Source organism: Carettochelys insculpta, chromosome 6 (assembly GCF_033958435.1).
Source record: "Carettochelys insculpta isolate YL-2023 chromosome 6, ASM3395843v1, whole genome shotgun sequence".
In the NCBI taxonomy this organism is placed as follows: Eukaryota; Metazoa; Chordata; order Testudines; family Carettochelyidae; genus Carettochelys; species Carettochelys insculpta.
Window position 1 is genome coordinate 123,061,288 of NC_134142.1, and position 20,956 is coordinate 123,082,243.

Sequence of the window (20,956 nt, forward strand, 5' to 3'; positions counted from 1 at the left end):
ACAGGTGGTGTACGTCTGCACGACTCGGTCCACGGAACAAAATTTATTCCACTCATGGATGGAAAAATTGGCAGGACCAGGGGTCCCAACCCCTCCTCCAAGGGATGATGGCCCCACTGTGCTGGACACTGCAGAGAGAGAATCCACCTCTCTGCCCCCTGAAGCTCACAAACTAAAGTGATGGAGGACAGGACAGTTCTCCCTATTTCAGATAAAGGCCAGAGAGGTTCAAGGACTGACTGAAGGTGACCCAGAGCATCTCCTGAAGCCAGGACTAGAACCCAGGTGTCCGGGGGCACTGCCTGATCCTCGGGATCAGCTCACCCACGGCCTCCTTTGAGTGCGGCCAGGCACCAGCTCCCCACTCCTCCAGGGAGCTGCCCAGCCCAGGGCTGAATATTCCATCAGTGGCACTTTCAGATCCTGCCCTGGATTGTAACCCGGCTCCCTCCTCCGCCCACAGGTAGAAGGAATCACAAAGAGGAATCCATCCAGAAGCACCAATCTGGGGTTTAATTAAAGTGGGGGAGGGGAGAACGGCAGTGTCCAGTGCGAGGGGTGGGGACCTCCAATTCCCTCCCCCGCCACCGCATACCCCCTTTCCAATCAGGTCCAGTGGGGACAGGGAGGGAAGCATCACAACGTCGATACAGGAATAGAAAAAAGCGCAGTACATTAAAAATGAGGGGAGGGGAGGGGATGGGGGGGCCTTTAAAATCACCACCTCAAACCTGGTATAAATGTACAAAACCCGACTCATCCACGGGAGCACGGACCTATTTACACTAGGCTGGGAGCCCCAGCACCCCACTGCCCCACCCCCAGTCCACGGGGGGCAAACCCCCCCCCCCGCTTTCGGGGAGAGTGGGGGAGCACTCCTCCAAAGCCCAGACTCCTGCCCTGAACCACCACTAGAGGGGCGACCGCCCTCTAACCCAGACCCCCTACCTCCACCCTCCTGCCCTGGGTGAGCCCAGCAATGCCAAGCCGACCCCCAGCCGTTCAGGAAATACCTAGGGCCCTTCCCCACGTGGCCTTGCCGCTGGACAGCGCAGGGGCACCCTGAGCCAACCCCCCTTCGCTGGGAGCCAGCCAGGCCAGGGGACGATGGGGAGGCACAGCCACATCCTGCCCCCAGCCCTTCCGAGGGGGTGTGGCTGTGGGTACGGGCCGGCGGGGTGGGGGAGGGGGGGTGCGTGCAATTCTCCTCAGTGCTCTCACCTCGCCCCTGGCCTGTCAGGCACGGGGAGGGGAAGCTACGCCTAGTGCCATGGTGGGGAGGGCGGCTACCACTGCTGCTGCCGCCAAGGGGGAAGGATCCTGGCTGGCCTGCTGGTGGGAAGCCGCGCCCTCCCCTTGTGCTGCGGGGCTTGGAGCCCCGCACCTCCCTTCAGGAGGCGCTACTCCTGCTGCGGGGCTGGGCAGAGAAGGATGGTGCCCCTAATGGTGGGGAGGGGGAGAACTTAGCCAGCCCAGGAGGGGGAGGGGAATGCCAGCTCTGATAGCTGGGGAGGAGGGATCCCGGCTGGCTGCTGCCAGGGCATGGGCCCAAGGGCGTCATTATCTGGAGTCCCGGTCCTTGTAGGCGGTGGTGAGCTCCCGGAGGTCCGGGGCCCGGCGCGGGGAGCTGGGCCGGGTGCCGGGCACGGCCGGTATAAGGGGCGGAGGGGCACCAAGCAGCCCCTCAGGGGCCGGGGCCTTGGCCAGCAGCGTGGCATGGCGGGGGTAGGCCAGCAGCCCCGGGGGAGGCGGAGCCAGCCCGTAGAGCCGGGCTCGCTCGTAGTCCTCAGGCAGCTCGCGCTCCAGGTAGCGGGGCAGGGCATAGGGCTCCCGCCAGGCTTCCAGGGCGGTGTAGGGGGTGCCAGGGCCCGGCCCAGCCACAAGGTACGGGGAGCCCTGAGGCCGCTCGAAGACGGCCAGGGCCCCCAAGGCATGAGAGACGTGCAGAGCCCCCGGGAAGGGCCCGCCCGCCCGCAGCGCTCCCTCCAGGACCCCCAGCTCCGGCTCCTCCTTCACCTTCACCTCCTTCTTGAGGGCAGGGTCAGGGTAGGGCGAGCGGGAGGCCCGGCCCCCCACCGGGCTGCCGTAACGCTGCTCCCGGCTCGGCTCGCTGTGCGCTCGCAGGGGGCCGTCCTCCAGCCCCAGGGCTGCGGGGTGCTTGGTGGGGAGTGGCACCGGCGAGGCACGAGGGGGGGGCCTGGAGAAGAGGGTGTCCCTGGAACGGAGATGGTGGTTAGTGCTGGAGGTGGGGATGAGCCTACATAATCCCCAGCCTTTTCATCTCCTTTCTGTCCTGCTTCAGCCCCCAAACCTCCCCAGGCCCCAGCCAGGCTGTTCCTCTCTGCCCCCCACCCCCGGCCCCAGCCAGGCTGTTCCCCCTCCACCCCACCCCAGCATCAGTCCCCGAATCTCTCCAGGTCCCAGCCAGGCTGTTCCTCTCTGCCCCCTGCCAGCCCCATCCAGGCTGCTCCCCTCCGCTCCAATCCCTCCACAGCTCCCAGCCTGCCCTTCCCTGCCTCCTCCTCCACCTCCTGCTTCCACATTAACCCCCACCCCACCCTTCCCCCTCTACCCCACCCATGCATCAGCCCCCAACCCTCCCCAGCCAGTGCCCAGCCAGGCTGTCCCCTTCAGCCCATGTCCACATCAGCCCCCGATCCCCTCCTAGACCCCAGACAGCCCACTCCCCTCTGTCCCGTGCCCACATTAGTCCCCAGCCCCACCATCCATTTCCAGCCCCTGATCTCCCCACTGTCCCCAGCCTGCCCCACTCCCACATTAGTCCCCAGCCTCCTCCCCCGCTGCGTTGCATTAGCCCCCACACAATCCCCAGCCTACTGGTCCCCTCCCCCAGTTTCCCAGAATCAGCCCTCATTCCCCTCCACCTCACTGCCCAGTGCCCCCCATGGCCCTCCTCACTCCCCCAGCCCCACAACCCTCCTCCCCTGCCCCCCCAATACCTGTCCTTCTCATCCTTCACAACAGGCCCCTCCCGCTTGTCAGGCTCCTTGTCATGCTGGGCCGGCCCCCGCTCAGCGGCATCCCCCGCGCCCCCTTTGGGCCAGGCGGGGGCAGTGGGGAAGGACGGGGGTGTACGGTGCAGCCGGTTCCAGGGGTCATGGGGGCTGCCGTAGGGCTGGGCCCCGGGGCTGTCCTTCTGCCCAAACATGGAGCTGGAGTCTGGGATGGGAATGAAGACCAGAACGTGAGAACAGGAAGGACCTAGAACGCCTGCCCTGTCCCCTGCTGTTCTCAGAGTAGGCTCCACGCCCCCAGGCAAGGCCCCGCCCCCACACCCCTGCCCCAGGGTTGGCCCCGCCCCTCTCACAAGGGGACAGGTCTCACTTCCCAGAGCTCCTCCCACCCCCAGGACTCTCCCCTTGTCGGCTCTGCCCCCAGCTGTTCACCGTGTGGAGCCAGCTCCCTCCCGCTCAAAGGCTTCGCCCCACACAGGGCCCAGCCCAGCCCTCCCTCCATGGATCTACTCACTGAAGGTGGGGTTCCCCAGGCCCCCGAAGGCCCCATTGGAGAGCGCCCCCAGGGCAGCAAAGCTGGTGGGGCGGCTGAAGGGATCTGAAAGGCAAGGCGGAGGAGAGGGAGGGGGGAAAGGGCACACAGGCGGCCCCCTGGGCTCTGGCGCCCCACCCCCAGCGTGCCCTGCATGCTGCTCCTGAGTCCTGGCCTCGGCGTGCTGCCCCCGAACCCACCCCCAGCTCTTACCAATGTGTGCGCCGGGGCCCAGGAAAGAGCTGTGTGGTGCGCTGGGGGGCCCAAAGGAGGCCCCGGAGCTTGCATGGACAGCACCTGGGAGGGTCAGAAAGAGCATGAGAGCGGCTGGGAGGCATGACTGCCACTGGCCAGCCCATCTCTCTCCATCCTCCCAGCCAGCCCATCTCCCTCCCCCAGAGCTCTCTCCTGCCCAGCTCGCCCTACCACCCGGGCTGGGCCGGAGCAGCAGCAGCAGGCTCCTGGGGGCCAGGCAGGTTCTGACCTGTGGGGGTGAAGAGCGTGGCGGGGCGCGTGAGCTCCTGGCCGTGGGCGAGGCTCCCAAAAGTCCCTGGGCCAGGAAGGCAGGTGACCAGGTCATTCCGGAAATCCAGCTTGTGGGGATCCCCCTGCATCAGCTGGAGAGAGGGGAGAAAGGTCAGCAAAGCCAAAGCCTCACTGCACACCACAGGGCCCATCTCCCTGTCCCCCGCAACCCAGGCAGGCTCATCCCCACTCCCCCAGGCTAGGGAATGGGCCCTCCTGGAGCCCCTGGCCCAGAGCTGCCTGTCTGGGAGCAGGTGTAATGCCGGGGAAAGTGAATGAGTCATAACAATCACTAGAATCTTCCTTTTGCTGCTCTTCCCCTCTGTGGCGTGGCAGGAGGGACTCACGGTCAGCGTTCCCTGTAAGCTTGGTGCTTGGGCGGCTGCCCAGCTAATTAGCTGAGTGCCCACAGCCAACAGCCTGTGTTTCTCTTGGTGGTGCACATCCCTACCTGCCTCGGGGCACAGAACATTTATTTCCCCACACCGCTGGAATTAGCAGGAACATTGCTGCCCACACAGCTCCAGCTCCCCTGGTTGGTGGAAGTTGTGATAACCTGGCATCAGCCACGGGCTGAGTCAGGCGTGGCTCAAAAGCCCTTTCTCCTATCCACACGCCAGGCCACAAGTGACAAACCCAGACAATGGCGGGGCAGAGAAACCGCTGACAGCCCAGAGGGGTTTTTAATCCCTTTGACCTGGAATCATGAAACATGCAGCGAGACTGGGGCCCTCGCCTGGTGACTGCCCTGTTAGGGGAGGAGCTTTTGTGTCCCAAATGGTGCGATCGCAGGAAGCTTCCAGTGGACGTGGTGACACCGCTTGGCTGACGGTCCCAGAAGAGCTGTAACGAGGTGCTGGGAATGGGAACGTAACCAGCTGTGAGCTCCTGGAGTCCAGCCATAGCGTGCGAGCCTCAGGCAAGGGCGCAGCAGGAGATGGGCTGGGAGGCACCCCCCGCAGAGGCTGTGCAACGTGGCGGGGGAGTAGATGGTGGTGTTGCAGGTGCTGAGCAACAGCTGGAGGGGGGGTGGGGAGCTAGAGAGGTGGTGGATTCTCCATCCCTTGAGGTTTTTAAGTCCCAGCGTGACAAGGTCCTGGCTGGGATGACTTAGTGGGGGTTGATCCTGCTTGAAGCAGGGGGCTGGCCTAGATGACCTCCTGAGGTCCCTTCCAGCCCTCAGATTCTATGATTCTGTGTGCTGCAAGCGGGCGCTGGAGATAGAAGACTGGCTGCACCCAGTGCCTGGAGGGCAGGGGATGGCCTGCAGAGAGAGGGTGCAGCAGGGGAGTGCAAGTGAGGGGAGAAGGGGGCACAGGAATCCTCTTTGGCTTTCCTGAGGTGATGTGATGGGGGGTTACCTGGACACCCCCCCCAGTGCCGTATCTCAGGATGCCCCTGGCCAGGATGCACAGCAGTGAGGCGGCTGCCCTGCCCCCACAGCAGTACACAACGTGGGGAGGGAGGAAGCCGTGGGGCAGCTGGCTGAACTCCCCACTTCCTAATATTGCCCCCACCTGGGGCTGCGTCACCTGCCCTTCTGCATTGGCGGGGGGCTGTGCTGCCTGCTGAGAGGACTCAAGAGGTGGAGGCAGAGGAAAGCGGTGGGGCAGTCACAGCCCCCCCCGACCCTCTCAACTGTACCCACCTCCAGCCTCAGCCAGGTGCGGCCTGCTGCACCCTCTTCTACAAAGCTGCTGCTGCCTTTGACAGAGTAACCCTGAGCCCCCCCAGACCCGCGTTTGTCCAACGCCTCTGGAACAATCTCCAGGGCTGGGGATTCCACAAGTTCCCTCAGAACCCTGGTTCACGGCTTCACCCCCTTGAGTTCGCAAGTGCTGCCTAACAGAGAACCTACATCTCCCTGGCCCCAGTTTAAGCCCAACGCCTCTTGTCTTACCACCCGCAGACACAGAGGACAACTGGCAAGTGTCATAAGAACGACCATACTGGGTCAGACCAAAGGTCCATCTAGCCCAGTGTCTGGTCTGCCGACAGGAGCCAGTGCCAGGTGCCCCAGAGGAGGTGAACCGAAGACAACGATCAAGCGATTTGTCTCCTGCCATCCATCTCCTGCCTTCGACAAAAGGCTAGGGGCACCGTACCTTACCCCTTGCTAATAGCCATCTATGGACCTAATCTCCAAACATTTATCAAGCTCTTTTTTAAACTCTGTTAGAGTCCTGGCCTTCACAGCGTCCTCTGGCAAGGAGTTCCACAGGTTGACTGTGCGCTGTGTGAAGAAAAACTTTATTAGTTTTGAATTTGCTACCCATTAATTTCATTTGGTGTCCTCCAGTTCTTATATTATGGGAACAAGTATATAACTTTTCTGTATTCGCTTTCTCCACACCATTCATGATTTTATATACCTCTATCATATTGCCCCTCAGTCTCCTCTTTTCTAGACTGAAAAGTCCCAGTCTCTCTAGCCTCTCCTCATATGGGACCTGTTCCAAACCCTTAATCATTTTAGTTGCCCTGTTCTGAACCTTTTCTAACACCAATATATCTTTTTTTGGGTGAGGAGACCACATCTGCACGCAGTACTCAAGATGTGGGCGTACCATAGTTTTATACAGGGGAAGTAAGATATTCTTTGTCTTATTTTCTATCCCTTTTTTAATTATTCGTAACATCCTGTTTGCTTTACTGTCTGCCGCTGCACACTGCGTGGGTGTTTTCAGAGAACTATCCACTATAATTCAAAGATCCCTTTCCTGATCTGTTGCAGCTAAATTTGCCCCCATCATATTGTATGTATAATTGGGGTTATTTTTCCCAACGTGCATTACCTTACACTTACTCACATTAAATTTCATTTGCCATTTTGCTGCCCAATCACTCAGTTTGCTGAGATCTTTTTGAAGTTCTTCACAGTCTGCTTTTGTTTTGACTATCCTGAACAGCTTGGTGTCATCTGCAAACTTTGCCACCTCACTGCTTACTCCTTTCTCTAGATCATTGAGGAATAAGTTGAACAAGATTGGTCCCAGGACTGACCCTTGGGGAACGCCACTAGTTACCCCCTTCCATTGTGAAAATTTACCATTTTTTCCAACCCTTTGTTTCCTGTCTTTCAACCAGTTCCCAATCCATGAAAGGATCTTTTCTCCTATCCCATGACCACCTAATTTACATAAGAGCCTTTGGTGAAGGACTGTGTCAAAGGCTTTTTAGAAATCTAAGTATACTATGTCTACTGGATCCCCCGTCCGCATACTTGTTAACCCCTTCAAAGAACTCTAACAGATTAGTAAAACATGACTTCTCTTTACAGAAACCATGTTGACTTTTGCTCAACAAATCATGTTCTTCTATGTGTCTGACAATTTTATTCTTTACTATTGTTTCTACAAATTTGCCCGGTACTGACACTAGACTTACCGGTCTATAATTGCTAGGGTCTCCTTTAGAGCCTTTTTTAAATATTTGTGTTATATTAGCTATCTTCCAATCATTGGGTACCGAAGCTGATTTACAGGATAGGTTACAAACCACTGTTAATAGTTCCGCAATTTCACATTTGAGTTCTTTCAGAACCCTTGGGTGAACACCATCCGGTCCTGGAGACTTGTGACTGTTTAGCTTATCAATTAGTTCCAAAACCTCCTCTAATGACACTTCAATCTGCGACAGTTCCTCAGATTTGTCATCTATAAAGGATGGCTCAGATTGGGAATCTCTCTAACATCCTCAGCCGTGAAGACCGAAGCAAAGAAATCATTTAGTTTTTCCGCAATGGCATTATCTTCCTTGATTGCTCCTTTTATATCTCTATCGTCCAGGGACCTCACTGCTTTTTTAGCAGGCTTCCCGCTTCTAATGCACTTAAAAAACATTTTACTATTGATTTTTGAATTTATGACTAACTGTCCCTCAAAAATCTTTTTTGGCTTTTCTTATTACATTTTTACATTTAATTTGGCAGTGTTTCTGTTCCTTTCTATTTTGATCACTAGGATTTGACTTCCACTTTTTAAAGGATGCCTTTTTATCTCTCGCTGCTCTTTTACATGGTTGTTAAGCCATGGTGGCTCTTTTTTAGGTCTCTTACTGTGTTTTTAATGTGGGGTATACATTTAAGTTGGGCCTCTAATACGGTATCTTCGAAAAGTTGCCACGCTGCTTGCAGGGATTTTACTCTAGATACTCTCTCTTTTAATTTCTGTTCATCTAACTTCCTCATTTTTGTGTAATTCCCTTTTTGAAATTAAATACCAGAGTGTTGGACTGTTGCGGTGTTCTTCCCAACAGAGGAATATTAAATATTATTATGTTATGGTCACTATTTCCAAGCAGTCCTGTAATAGTTACCTCTTGGACCAGATCCTGCGTTCCACTCAGTACTAAATCAAGAATTGCCTCTCCCCTTGTGGGTTCCTGTACCAGCTGCTCCAAGAAGCAGTCATTTAAGGCATCCAGAAATTTTCTCTGAATCCCTTCCTGAGGTGACATGTACGCAGTCAATATGGGGATAATTAAAATCCCCCAGTATTAGTGAGCTTTTTATTTTGATAGCATCTGTAACCTCCCTTAGCATTTCAGCATCACTATCACTTGTCCTGGTCAGGTGGTCAATAATATATCCCTAGTGCTATATTCCCATCAGAGGAAGGAATTGCTATCCATAGTGATCTATGGAACATTTTGATTCATTTAGGATTTTTATTTCATTTGATTCTATATTATCTTTCACATACAGTACCACTCCGCCACCCACTCGACCCATTTTGTCCTTCCAATGTATTTTATATCCCGGTATGATAGTGTCCCACTGATTGTCCTAGTTCCACCAGGTTTCTGTGATGCCTACTATGTCACTCTCCTCCTCTGCTATGAGGTTCTCTAATTCACCCATCTTATTAGACAGACTTCTAGCATTTGTGTAAAAGCACTTTGAAAAACTACCACTATCTCTATGTCTGCCTTTCACTGATGCGTTGGATTTTTTTTTTTATATGTGACTGTTTCTCATCTGATCTGGCCCATACTTTACCATCTCCCATCTTCTCTTTCTGACCGACTTCTAGGGAATCTTTCAATGGAGTCTCATCTAAGAGAAGTCTCCGTCCGATCCACGTGCTCCCCTGCACCAATCGGTTTTCCCCCATCTCTTAGTTTAAAAACTGCTCTATGACCTTTTTAATGTTTAATGCCAGTGGTCTGGATCCACCATCATTCTTGTATAGGCTCCCCCTAGCCCAAAAGTGTCCTCAGTTCCTAAAAAATCTAAACCCTTCTTCCCTACACCAACGTCTTATCCACACATTGAAACTCTGAAGCTCTGCCTGTCTACCTGGCCCTGTGCGTGGAACTGGAAGCATTTCTGAGAATGCCACCATAGACGTCCTGGATTTCAGTCTCCTTCCTAACAACCTAAATTTGGCCTCCAGGACATCCCTTCTACCCTTCCCTATGTCACTGGTACCTACATGTACCACGATCACCAGCTCCTCCCCACTACTGCATATAAGTCTGTCTAGATGCCTCGAAAGATCTGCAACCTTTGCACCAGGCAGGCAAGTCACCAGATGGTTCTCTCGGTCATCACAAACCCAACTATCTATATTTCTAATGATCGAATCACCCACTACTAACACCTGCCTCTTCCTAACAACTGTCGTACCCTCCCCCGGAGAGGTATCCTCGGCGCGAGAGGATACCACAGCACCCTTTGGAAGGAGGGTCCCAACTATGGGATGGTTTCCCTCTGCCCCCACTGACTGCTCTCCTTCCCTATCCTTTTTATAACAGCCCGTTTCATGGTTGAAGACTGTTCCCAAGTGACTTTTTCCTTCACACTAACTCGCCCATCTTTTTCCCCCCTCGGAGGTCAATTTTTTACAAACAACTTTTCAGTCATTTTGGCTGTTCTCCTCTGGACTCTCTCCAATCCATCCCCCTCTTATGCTGAAGTGTGGCACTCACAACTGGACACAGGACTCCAGCAGAGGCCTTGCCAGTGCTGGAGGGAAGCAGGACAATGACCTCCCTTGTTGTACATAAGACATGCCTGTTAATACACCTCAGAATTATACCTCTCTAGTGCGGCACCCTCGGGACCTGGCCGAAGCCAAGAGAGAATCTGCCAAACTACAGGAGGTCAACAGCGTCTAGCACGTTACCACCACCTCCCTTGCTTAATGGGCTCTGAGAAGACACGGAGGAGTATATTAGAGAGCCAGGACTGGTGGCTGTAAACAAACTTTATGGGACTGTGAGAAACTTGGCCGCACCCATGATAAGTGGCCATCGGGCTCACTAAAATCACACCAGATAATAGATGTTGCTGGATGAGTGTGTGCTGGATTAGAGAGGTTCAACCTGTATTAGCTTTTGTCACAGCTGTGTCACATTCTTGACTCATTCAATTTGTCACTAACTCTCAGATCATTTGCAGAAGGAAAGTCACCCCATTATTCCCCACTTCATACTTCTCTTTGGTTTTCCCCTCCCACAAGTACTTTGCTAAATTCCATCTTCTTGTATTCAAATTCTCCAATTTGTCAAGGTTGTTTTGACTACCAATTCTTTCTTCCAGAATGCTTGCAACCATTCTTTCCACTCCATCAGCCAAGTCACTCATGAACATATTCGAGGATTGGGCTGAAAGAGAGCGGTGAAGCACTGCAATGTGTTACCTAGAGAGGCAGTGGAATCTCCATCCCTAGAGGCCTTTAAAGACCGGGCTTCACAAAACCCAAGCTGGTATGATTTAGTTAGGGTTGACCCTGCTTTGGGTAGCGGGGTGGACTTGATGAGCTCCTGCCATCTCTTTCAGCCCTAGGATTCTCTGACCAGTACCAGACCCAGGAATTACTCCTGCGGGACACAGCTAAACACACCCTCCCCATTTGACAGCAACCCATCACTATGTACTTCTTACATACAATCTTTCCACCAGCTCTACATCCACTTTACAGTAATTGCATCTAGACCACATTACCTGGGTTACTGAAGAGAATGTTAGACAAACTACATTAAGCGCCTTATGAAAATCTATATCACATCCTGAAAGAAATTAGTTGGGTTTGGCATTATTTGTCGTTGAGAAACACGTGATGGCTAATCCCAACAAATGCCATTATCTTCCAGCTGCTACAACCTGATTGTTTAATTAGTTGTTCCAGTATCTTTCCAGGTGCCAAAGCTCGGCTGAGTGGTCTATAATTCCCTGGGTCATCTTTGTTCCCCTTTTTAAGAACAGAAAGGGACAGCCATACTACCTAGGAGAACCACCTTCCGCCAGGAGTTCTCACAGATAATTGCTAGTGATCTAAGTTTGCCTCAGTTATTTCCGCAAACTCACTACCAGGACTTTCATAAGGCCTCGCCTACTTGAATACACCTGATGGATCTAAATATTCTGCAATGGGTGCCCAGTTTCTGGCTGAAACAGGAGATGTAGAAAATATGGGAGGAATTTAGAAAAGGAATTTGAGCTGTTAAGAGGTTGCCGGTTCCTTTCTGTGCACTTGGTTCAGATGACTTCCTAAGACCACAGAAAGCGCTGAAAGTCTTTAGGAGATGGGTGGGCATAACAGCAAGTAAATGCTCTTCCCTGGTTCTTCTCTCAGCCAACAGGACTCTGACAAGTTTCCCCAGAAGCAGCCAAGTATCATCCAGATTTGTTAGGTGCTGTTAAATGCCAAGAAAGGGTAATTGCAGAGCTTCATGATGAGCTTACTTGCACTGGCAATCCATTTGCACATAAGAAACCAGAACTCATTAGCAGCAGCTTTCAGCAATGAGACCGCTAATGATGTTGATCAAATGGATCTGTTGGTTCATGATATGTATGAAGCCATCAAAACCAAAAACACGTACCCAAGACCATGTCAGTCTCTGGACTCCATGGAAGACCAGAAGAGAAAAGCTGTGCTCAGATGCAAACAAGGGCATCAAAGTGAAAGGCTAAAAAGGTCACTGTCTGCTCTTCTGATTGTGTCCCGGTCTCAGAGCGATATTGATCTATGTGAGACTTTGAGACATAATCAGTTCTTCGTGGTACCACAAGCTACGTGTGAAGGCCACAGAAGCAGCAAACAAATGCCCAAGTCAGCACCTACTGCCGTGAACCTTATGCCAGCAGGAGCATTTCAGCACAGCAATCATATATGGTATATAGAGGCTCTTGACAAACCAGAACCTGTTAACATCTGCAAAGAGCTGGCTGAACATTTCATGAGGCTACAGAGAAAATACAGGACCTATGGTGAACTCCAGCTTGTTTTTGACATGTATGGGGAGTAAAATCAATTAATGTTACCAAAAAGGAGACAGACCAGATATTGTCCATCTGACACAAAATCACTGACTCCACAAACATCTCCAATTTCACAATGAAGCTACTATTTCATACTTGCACGAAGGATAAAGGTAACAGCATTCCTTGCAGGGACCACGCTCAGCATGCAATTTTTGGATGAAGAATTTCATCCTTGCACAGTCTACTGAAGTTGCGACCTTGCAACGTTCAGTGCAGTTTCTTCATAGTTCCCAGGAGGGGGCGGAGACTAAAACTATCTTGCATACCACCAAAGCCACAGATGGAGAGGTGCTATTCAACTCTGTATTTTTGTACAGGACATGTGATGTTCTCAATTTGAGTTTCGTGCCTGCTTCTGGGGACAGAATTTAGAATATCTTGAGCAAAACTATGGAGCTGAGTAACACCTCTCCCTCTGTGACTCTGGTGGTATGCACAATCATTTTAGTCTCTGCCACCTTCTGGGGGCTGCAACGAAGATACGTTCCTATCACTTGGACTGTTAAATGCCATCCACAGCCTAGTTTCCAGCCTTTTCTTTCAAGATGTGATGCTCTTGGAAGGTTGGCGGGGAAGATCAAGTTATCTTCCTGGAAGGCATTTGATTCACCTATGTACTTGCTCCAGAGGTGCTCCAAACAGCAGAGACAATCACCAATGATGTTTTTAAACTAAGGGTTGGAGAAAAAGAAGCAGGCGGGTGCACAGGAGCACAACTTTTTGGATGCATCCTATGGGGAGGGCTATTAACTGGGATTCTCTATATTGTACGGCAAAAAGGCATCCTTTAAAAATTGGAGGTCAAATGAAAAAAGAAAGGAACAAGCTCTGGCAAATCAAGTGCAAAATACCCGAAGGCAGGCCAAAAAATTATGAAGAGCAATTAGACACAAAAGACACAAAAACTAACAGCACAATATCTGAAAATATATCAGAAGCAGGCAGCCTTCTAAAAGTGAGGTCACTGGAGAATCCAGGTGCTCCGGAGCACTAAAGACGGACAGGGCCCTTGAAAAGCGAAATAAATTCTTGGCATTGTTTTTTGTTGCAGAAGACATGAGACAGAGCCACAAACATGAGTCATTGTTTCAAAATGACAAATCTCATGATCTCTCCCATTTGAAGGTGTCCATAGAGGCGGTTTAGGAACAAAGAGGTAAGTTGCAACGTATTCAGTCATCAGCACCACAAGGTCTCCGCCCAAGAGTTCTGAAGGAACTCAAATGTAAAATTGCACAATGACTAACTGGCAAAACAAAAAGCAGTCCAGCAGCACTTTAAAGACTAACAAAATCATTTATTAGGCGATGAGCTTTCGTGGGACAGACCCACTTCTTCAGCCCAGAGCCAGACCAGAACAGACTCAATATTTGAGGCACAGAGAACCAAAAATAGTAATCAAGGTTGACAAATCAGAAAAAAAATTATCAAGGTGAGCAAATCGGAGAGTAGAGGGGCGGGGGCGGTCAAGAATTAGATTAACCAGGTTAGTCACAGAATCATGGGCACGTTCTCCTGTTCCTCAACTAACATCATATATGCCATCAAGTGCCAAAAATGCCCAGAAGCTTTGTATATTGGACAGACTTCAAACTCTCTCAGACAAAGAGTTAATGGGCACAAAACAGTCATAAAAACACTTCTGATCCACAAACTGGTCAGCCAACATTTTAATGGAGTGGGCCATTCTGTTAATGGCTTAAGAGTTTGTGTCTTACTGAAGAGGAATTTTCACACTACTTTGGGAAGAGAGGCTGCTGAACTCTCTTTTATATTCAAATACGACACATTAACACGTGGTTTGAACCTGGATGCAAATTTTCTGGGTCATTATAGGGGTTCTTTTGCATATTTGGCTTAATTTAATTTGTGGCTTAATTTAATTCTTGACTCCCCTCCACCCCGCCTCTCTACTCTCCGATTTGCTCACCTTGATAATTTTTTTCTGACTTGTCAACCTTGATTACTATTTTTGGTTCTCTATGCCTTCAATATTGAGTCTGTTCTGGTATGGCTATGGTCTGAAGAAGTGGGTCTGTGCCACGAAAGCTCATCACCGAATAAATTATTTTGTTAGTCTTTAAAGTGCTACTGTACTGCTTTTTTGCTTTGATAGTATCTAGACTAGCACGGCTTTCTCTCTGTTACTAATGACTAACTGGGGTACCTAACCTATCAATTATATCAGTTTCTGTTATAGGTACTGGAGGACAGCTAAATGTGTCACCAATTCATAAGAGAGGTGCCAGAAGCAATCCTAGGAAATATATGGTGGCAATTTCAGGACAGGAGAAGTTGATTGAAAGTGTAGTAAAGACCAGAATCAACAGGCAAATAGATGAACATAATTTGTTGGAAGACAGTCAACATTGCTTCCACAAGGGAAATTGTGCCCCATCACGCTAGCAGAATTCTCCGAGGGAGTCAACAAGCATGTGGACAAGAGGGATCCAGTGGACACAGCATATTTAGACTTTTAGAAAAGCTTTGACAAGATCCCACATGAAAGACCCTTGCACAAACTAAGCCACTGTGCAAGGAAAGGGAAGATCTGGTTAAAAGACTGGAAATAAAGGTGGGGGGGAATAAATGGTGAGTTTTCAGAATGGAAAGCGATATATAATGTGTTCCCTAGGGATCTGTACTGGGACCAGTGCCTTTTAGCATATTCATAAATTAAATGGAAAAGGAGATGAAAACAAAGAGGTGGCAAAATTTGCAGAGGATTCAACATGACTCAAAATAATGAAGGCCAAAGTAGACTGCGAAGAGTTACAAAGGGATCTCACTAAATGTGTGTAATTACAAAAAAATGGCAGATTAAATTCAATCTTAATAAATGCAAAGTAATGCATATTGGAAAACACAGTCCCAACTCTATATATAAAATGATGGGGTCTAAACTAACTATTATCATTCAAGACAGAGATCTTGAAGTCAATGGCTACATCTACACTAGAAGCACCTGTCTACAGAAGTTACTGTCGGAAGAGATGTTCCAACAAAACTTCCATTGACAGATGAAGTTTACACAGAAAAGCAGGCTGATTTTCTGATCTGCTCTGTCAACAGAAGGAGCCCCGGAGCATCTACAAAGCTTTTTGTTGACAGTTTCTGTCAGCAAAACGTATTGTGTGTGTAGGCGCTCTACGAATTTGATTGACAAAACCCCAGTTTTGCCAACAAAACTGTCTAGTCTAGACGTAGCCAATGCAAACAGTTCTTTGAAAACATACATTCGATGTGCAGTAGCCATTAAATACAAACAGTCAATCAATATTGGAGCCATTAGGAAAGGGATAGAGAATACAGGTTGAACCTCTCGAACCGAGCACTCTCTCGTCCAGCAAACTCCGTAATCCGGCATGACTTTACTTAGCTGGATGACCACTTAGCATGGGCGTAGCCAAGCTTCCCGCATTCCCATACAGTTTATTTCCAACCACCAGTCCTGGCTCTGTGTTCTGTGCTGTTAGTTAGCTGTAATTTACCCCCAAATGTCTTCTAAGAGCCTGGTAAGCAGTGGAAACGTTAGTAATGCTGCTAGGCAATACTGACCTTCTGTTGTTCAGCAAATTCTCTCATTCGGCACCAGTCAGGTCCCAAGGCTACTATACTAGAGAGGTCAACCTGTACCACACTAAACACCAAAATGCCACTATGCACATTGAATATTGTGTGCAGTTGTGGTCACCCCATCTCAAAAAAAGACATATTAGAATTGGAAAAGGTAAAAGAGAAATGCAACAAAAACACAGAGGAGATATTTAGCAGACTGAGACTATTTAAACTTGGAAAAGAGGTGATGGGAGGAAGGGAATATGATAGAGTTATAAAATCAGGACCATTGTGGAGGAAGTGAGTAAGGAAGTGTTTATACCCTGCACATAAACACAAGGACCAGCACACGTTTTCCTCTACTAATATTTGCCATCTGAGGCTTTGGTGGCACACAGTTTTAGACTGAACCAGCTCCTAGGAATACAAAGATGTGCTCCTATCACTTGGACCATTCATGCCTTCCATAACCAGTTTCCATGGCTTGTTAAGATGTGTTACTACTGGAAGGTTGGCAGGCAAGACCAAATTATCCTACTGGGGGTGCATTTGATCCACCTCTCCTTGCTCCAAAGATGTTCTAAACAACTAAGACGGACACTGATAATGTTTTCAAACTAAGGATTAGAGAAAGGCAGGCAGGTGCAGAGAAGCACATTGTTCAGATGCATCCTATGGGGAGGGCTGGGATTCTCTATATTGTAGTAATGTAGGAGAGCACAGAAGTTGTTAAAGTTTGGGCAGGAATTCGAGGAACCATTAAACAAAAGGACGTACTTCACACAATGCACAGTCAACCCATGGAACTTGATGCTATGGGATGTTTAAGATGAAGAGTACAAATGGATAAAAACAGAATATCATCAGATGAAATCATGGCAGGTAGCTCCACCAACAGCTATTAACCATGGCAGTCAAAGATGTAACCTCATGCTTCGAGTGTTCCTAAGCCTCTGATGGTCAGATGCTGGGACTGGATGACCAGCTCTTTACCCCCTTCTGGTTCACTCACTCTGAAGCATTAATCGCTGTTGGAAGACATGGTACAGGGCCAAGGGAAACTAATGTCCCAGTATGGCTGTTCTTATGCCAGATGTGCACTGGAGGTGTTCATAGGGTGAGTTTAGCATTTGCAGATTAACATTCCAACAATTGCAGAGCTGCACTGTGTTTTTTTTTTTGGCTAAGAAGCAAACAAATGGACAAAGAACTACCAACAAGTGCATTTACACCTGCCACCATGAAGGCAAAATACTGAGCAATGGAATGGCTCCAAGGTGATTGAGTACATCCCAAGGTACCTGTTCCTATCAAGTACAGGTGGATCTTGAAGGAAGAAATGATCATACCCATTGTGTGTAAAATATCACATTCCCAAATCCATTCTTAGCTAATCAAACCCTCACATGCAAAGCTCAAATAGTCATCACCCTACAAACCTCTGGCCAGCAGCCTGCCTTGTACAGAGGTATGAGAGAATACCGTGGACAGGGATTAGCAACAACATGTCGGAATGGAGAGGCCCCCGACGATGACTCTGATGAAAACATGCTTTCAGTTCTACATGTCAAGGCTAACTTCCCTAGGCTTACCAAAGAACAATGTCTTTGTTTTAAATGTAACCACCATACCCATGTGTTATAGTTAAAAAACACCTGTTGTGTTTAACAGTCAAATTTGTTATCTCGTTCAAAAAAGGATATTAGGTTAGTGTGACCGCATCCAGGCAACAGCTCTAGGTTTGTCATATGTGGTACTGTTGTGTTCCAGGGCAAAAGGCCTTTTGAATGATCCCCAGCTGGACTCATTTCTGATACCACAGCATTATCAGAATTCCCACCAATGGGAGAACGTCGAGCTGTGGGCAGGGGCAGTGAGTCCCCCTGCGCCACGCTGCAGGGCGTGGCACCCCTGAACTTGGAAGATACCGAAGACTTAACCGACCCCTCCCTTGTCTTTCTATGGCTACGGTGCCCCCACACAGTGAGGTTTTACTGCATTATGCTTCCAGACTATGAGTCCAGCTGTGCTCCCTCGCCCAGCACTGGTCAGGACCTGCTGTTCCCTGCAGTGTGCACTGGGGCCTGAAAGGGCACCACCACCACCACTCTACCTTCATTTTCTCCTGGTGCCGCAGGATCATGTAGGCCACGCGGACGTGCATGGAGCACCATTTGCCAGGCTTCTACAAAAATAGATGGGAAAGCCACAGCTCCTGGGACACACCAAGGCAGCACTCCTGCCGGATCTGCCCCCCCTGGTGACCCAAACCTCACAACAGCCCCGGCTAGGCACAAGATGGGCTATTCCCCTGCCCTGTTCCTCCCAGCACCCCCTCCTGGGCACAGCTTGGCCTATTCCCCCCCGCATGACCCTATTGTCACAGCATCCCTTGCTGCAGCAAGTGAAGTCACAGCATGGGCACACGCGGTTACTTACCCTCAGGGCGGGTCTGAAAGGGTCCGCGAGCTACAAAAAGACAGAGAGTGGGTGGTTAGAGAGGATCTGTGCCCACACACCACGCCACACCAACAGCCTGCTGTCCTGCTCACCTGGCCCCCTTTCTGGGATAAAGCGGGGGCGACAGCTCCCAGCCGTGATGGCAACTCCGGGTTAGTGCTCTGGGGAGAGAACGAGGGATCAGTGCGCTACAAATGACCAAATCCTCCCTACTGCAGCCAGAATCAAAGCTGGGGTAGAGTCCCGTCTCCTACCCTTCCCCAGACTCCGAGGCCCCCAGTCTCTCCCCCACTAACCACTGTTCCCTGTAAGATGAGCACTTGGGCAGCTGCCCACCAGAGATTCAGGTGTCACTCAGCTGATTAGCAGAGCTCCCACAGTGTCAGTATTGGTGGTGCACCTCAGCACATGCCTTGGTGCACGAAACAAAATTTATTCTGCCCATGGATGTTAAAAATTGGAGGGACCCTGGTTCTAACCCAGGAGATCCCACTCTCCTCGCAGAGAAGGGGACAGAACCCATAATTCCAGTCTCCCAACAACCTGCAGCCAGCACCCAGCTCCCAGCTCCCACCTTCTAGGCCTCACTCCCCTCCCCGAGCTAGGATGGGTCAGGGTCTACTTCCCCACTCACCTTAGGCTGAAAAGCCCCCTGCAGCGAGCCAAAGGAAACAGCAGGGGGCAGGACAGGTGGGATGCCAGACACGGTGGGAGGGAACGTGGCGTAGAACTAGGAGGAGAGAGAGGGCACGGAGAGCTCACTGAGCGGAAAGGGAGGCGCCATCACTGCAGGGGTCTCCTAGTCCCTGGGGAATAAGCAGCACCCTGGGACCTCAACCTCTGGGAACGCCAGCGCTACAACACGGCCCAGTCTTCCCCATTATATCCCAGTGCCTGGGAACCCTGCGACGCACCCCCAGCCTCCTAGCTGAAGCCCAACCCCCAGAAACGCACAGCCCTGTCCCCTGCCACGATCCCTGGTAAGCCCGAGCACGCAGACACGCTCCCATCCCGAGACACTGCCCATCCCCTACCATCCAACATAATAGCCCCAAGACTCTGCCCCATTCCCCATTGCTCTATCCCAGCCCCAGGAAGAAACACAGTTACCCGCTGTGGTTCTTTGGGAGCTGTCCCTAGATGTGCTCGTGGCCAGTGCCTTTAACTGGAGATTTCTCATAGCCACGTCCATTCAGCCTGCACGTGCATGCCAGTCAGCCACCCACTGGGACGGCTGTCACGTACTGTGGTGCGAACCACCCCTCTCCTCTCCTCTCCTACCTCAAAGCCCCAGAGCTGAGAACGCCAATGCAGAGGGGAAGGAGAGCGGAGGGCAGTGCACCCCAAGGGGATGCAGCTCAAAGAACCAGTTACTGCCCAGGATAAGAACCTTCTTGTCTTCGAGTAGCATCCTGAGGAGCGCTCACTCCAAGGGACTACTAGGCAGAAAAGAAGTCCTCCAGGCAGGCGAGAGCAACTGCTTCTGCAGCGGCCAATCGGGACCCAGCAGGCCAGTATAAAAAAAGCTACTGGGCTCGGGGCTGGCAGTTCCCCACAGGAGCTGGACTTAAGCAGGTCTATATACTCAGTGGGAGACCAGCAGCGCTACGGACAGCTCCGAGTGCGAGGTGACCTTAGACCTGGATAAGGCCCAGGTCCCTGGCCAAAAACAGGTCACAAGCCTAATACAAGAGCCGACAGCGCTGTGGACGAGGCTAGGCAGATCCTAGCCTCAGAACCCTGAAGAGGACCGTTCAAGGCAGCATCCAGGGGAAGTGACCCAGGGAGTAAGGAAGGTGCCAGAGACTGTACGCAGCACCCCTCTTCCACAGAGGGGTGCTCAAAAGCGGGCGGACCCCATTATAGCAAGTCATTGATTAGACACTGCAGGCCCCTTTGATTTATCTGCAGGTGAGACAAACCCTTTGGGAGTCTTTCTAAAGACTTTACTCATGAGAACGGCCAGACTGGGTCAGCCCAAAGGTCCATCTAGCCCAGGCTCCTGTCTTCCCACAAGGACCAATGCCAGACACCTCAGGGGAGTAAAAAGAACAGGTAATCATCAAGTCATCCCTCCCATTACCCATATCCAGCCGCTGATAAACAGAGGCCAGGGACACCATTCCTACTAAGTATTGATGGACCTGTCCTCCATGAATTTATCAAGTTCTTTTTTGAACCCTGATAAAATCCTGGCCCTGACCAGTGGCACCAACATGATGGCCACCTGGACTGGTTTCACTGATAGATGGAGCAGGTAGCTCAGTGCAAGGCATTTAAGAACCAGACTGAGGTCCCAAACCAGATTAGGCTGCCTGGTTGACACAGTCTGATTTCTGAGCTGCTGAGAAATCTCACTAGTGTTGGGTGGGCAACCCTCCATCATAGAACGGGAAGATACCTCAAGAGGTCAGAGTCCAGTCCCCTGCCCTCATGGCAGGACCAAGCACTGTCTATTGGAGAAAGGAAAGCCGCGATGGCTGCCAGGTGAACGCTAATGGAGCGCAACAACAAGGCTGAAATTTTTAGTGCCCCAAAATTTTTTAGTGCGTCTGGCAGGGATGAGGTTTGTCAACGGAGCATGTCAGAGGACACACCAACAGACAAACCTTGCCCACTTTTGAGCATATCTGT

General features: G+C 50.9%; 1 protein-coding gene across 3 annotated transcripts in view; it reads right to left on the reverse strand.

The window, feature by feature from the left end:
* Positions 1-492: 492 nt before the first annotated feature.
* Positions 493-20,956, reverse strand: part of FBRS (fibrosin) — a 33,015-nt gene continuing 12,551 nt past the window's right edge. Inside the window, exons 10-18 of one of the 3 annotated variants that reach the window (XM_074998184.1) lie at positions 18,957-19,052; positions 18,415-18,483; positions 18,302-18,331; positions 17,976-18,047; positions 3,992-4,124; positions 3,721-3,804; positions 3,490-3,573; positions 2,961-3,180; positions 493-2,215 (exon numbers count right to left, since the gene is read on the reverse strand). In XM_074998184.1, coding sequence (XP_074854285.1) covers positions 1,561-2,215; positions 2,961-3,180; positions 3,490-3,573; positions 3,721-3,804; positions 3,992-4,124; positions 17,976-18,047; positions 18,302-18,331; positions 18,415-18,483; positions 18,957-19,052 — 1,443 coding nt within the window. In that variant the 3' untranslated portion in view covers positions 493-1,560. Of the gene's footprint in view, positions 2,216-2,960; positions 3,181-3,489; positions 3,805-3,991; positions 4,125-17,975; positions 18,048-18,301; positions 18,332-18,414; positions 18,484-18,956; positions 19,053-20,956 lie in introns of all 3 variants that reach the window. The other 2 variants (XM_074998182.1, XM_074998183.1) reach the window with 2 other exon arrangements.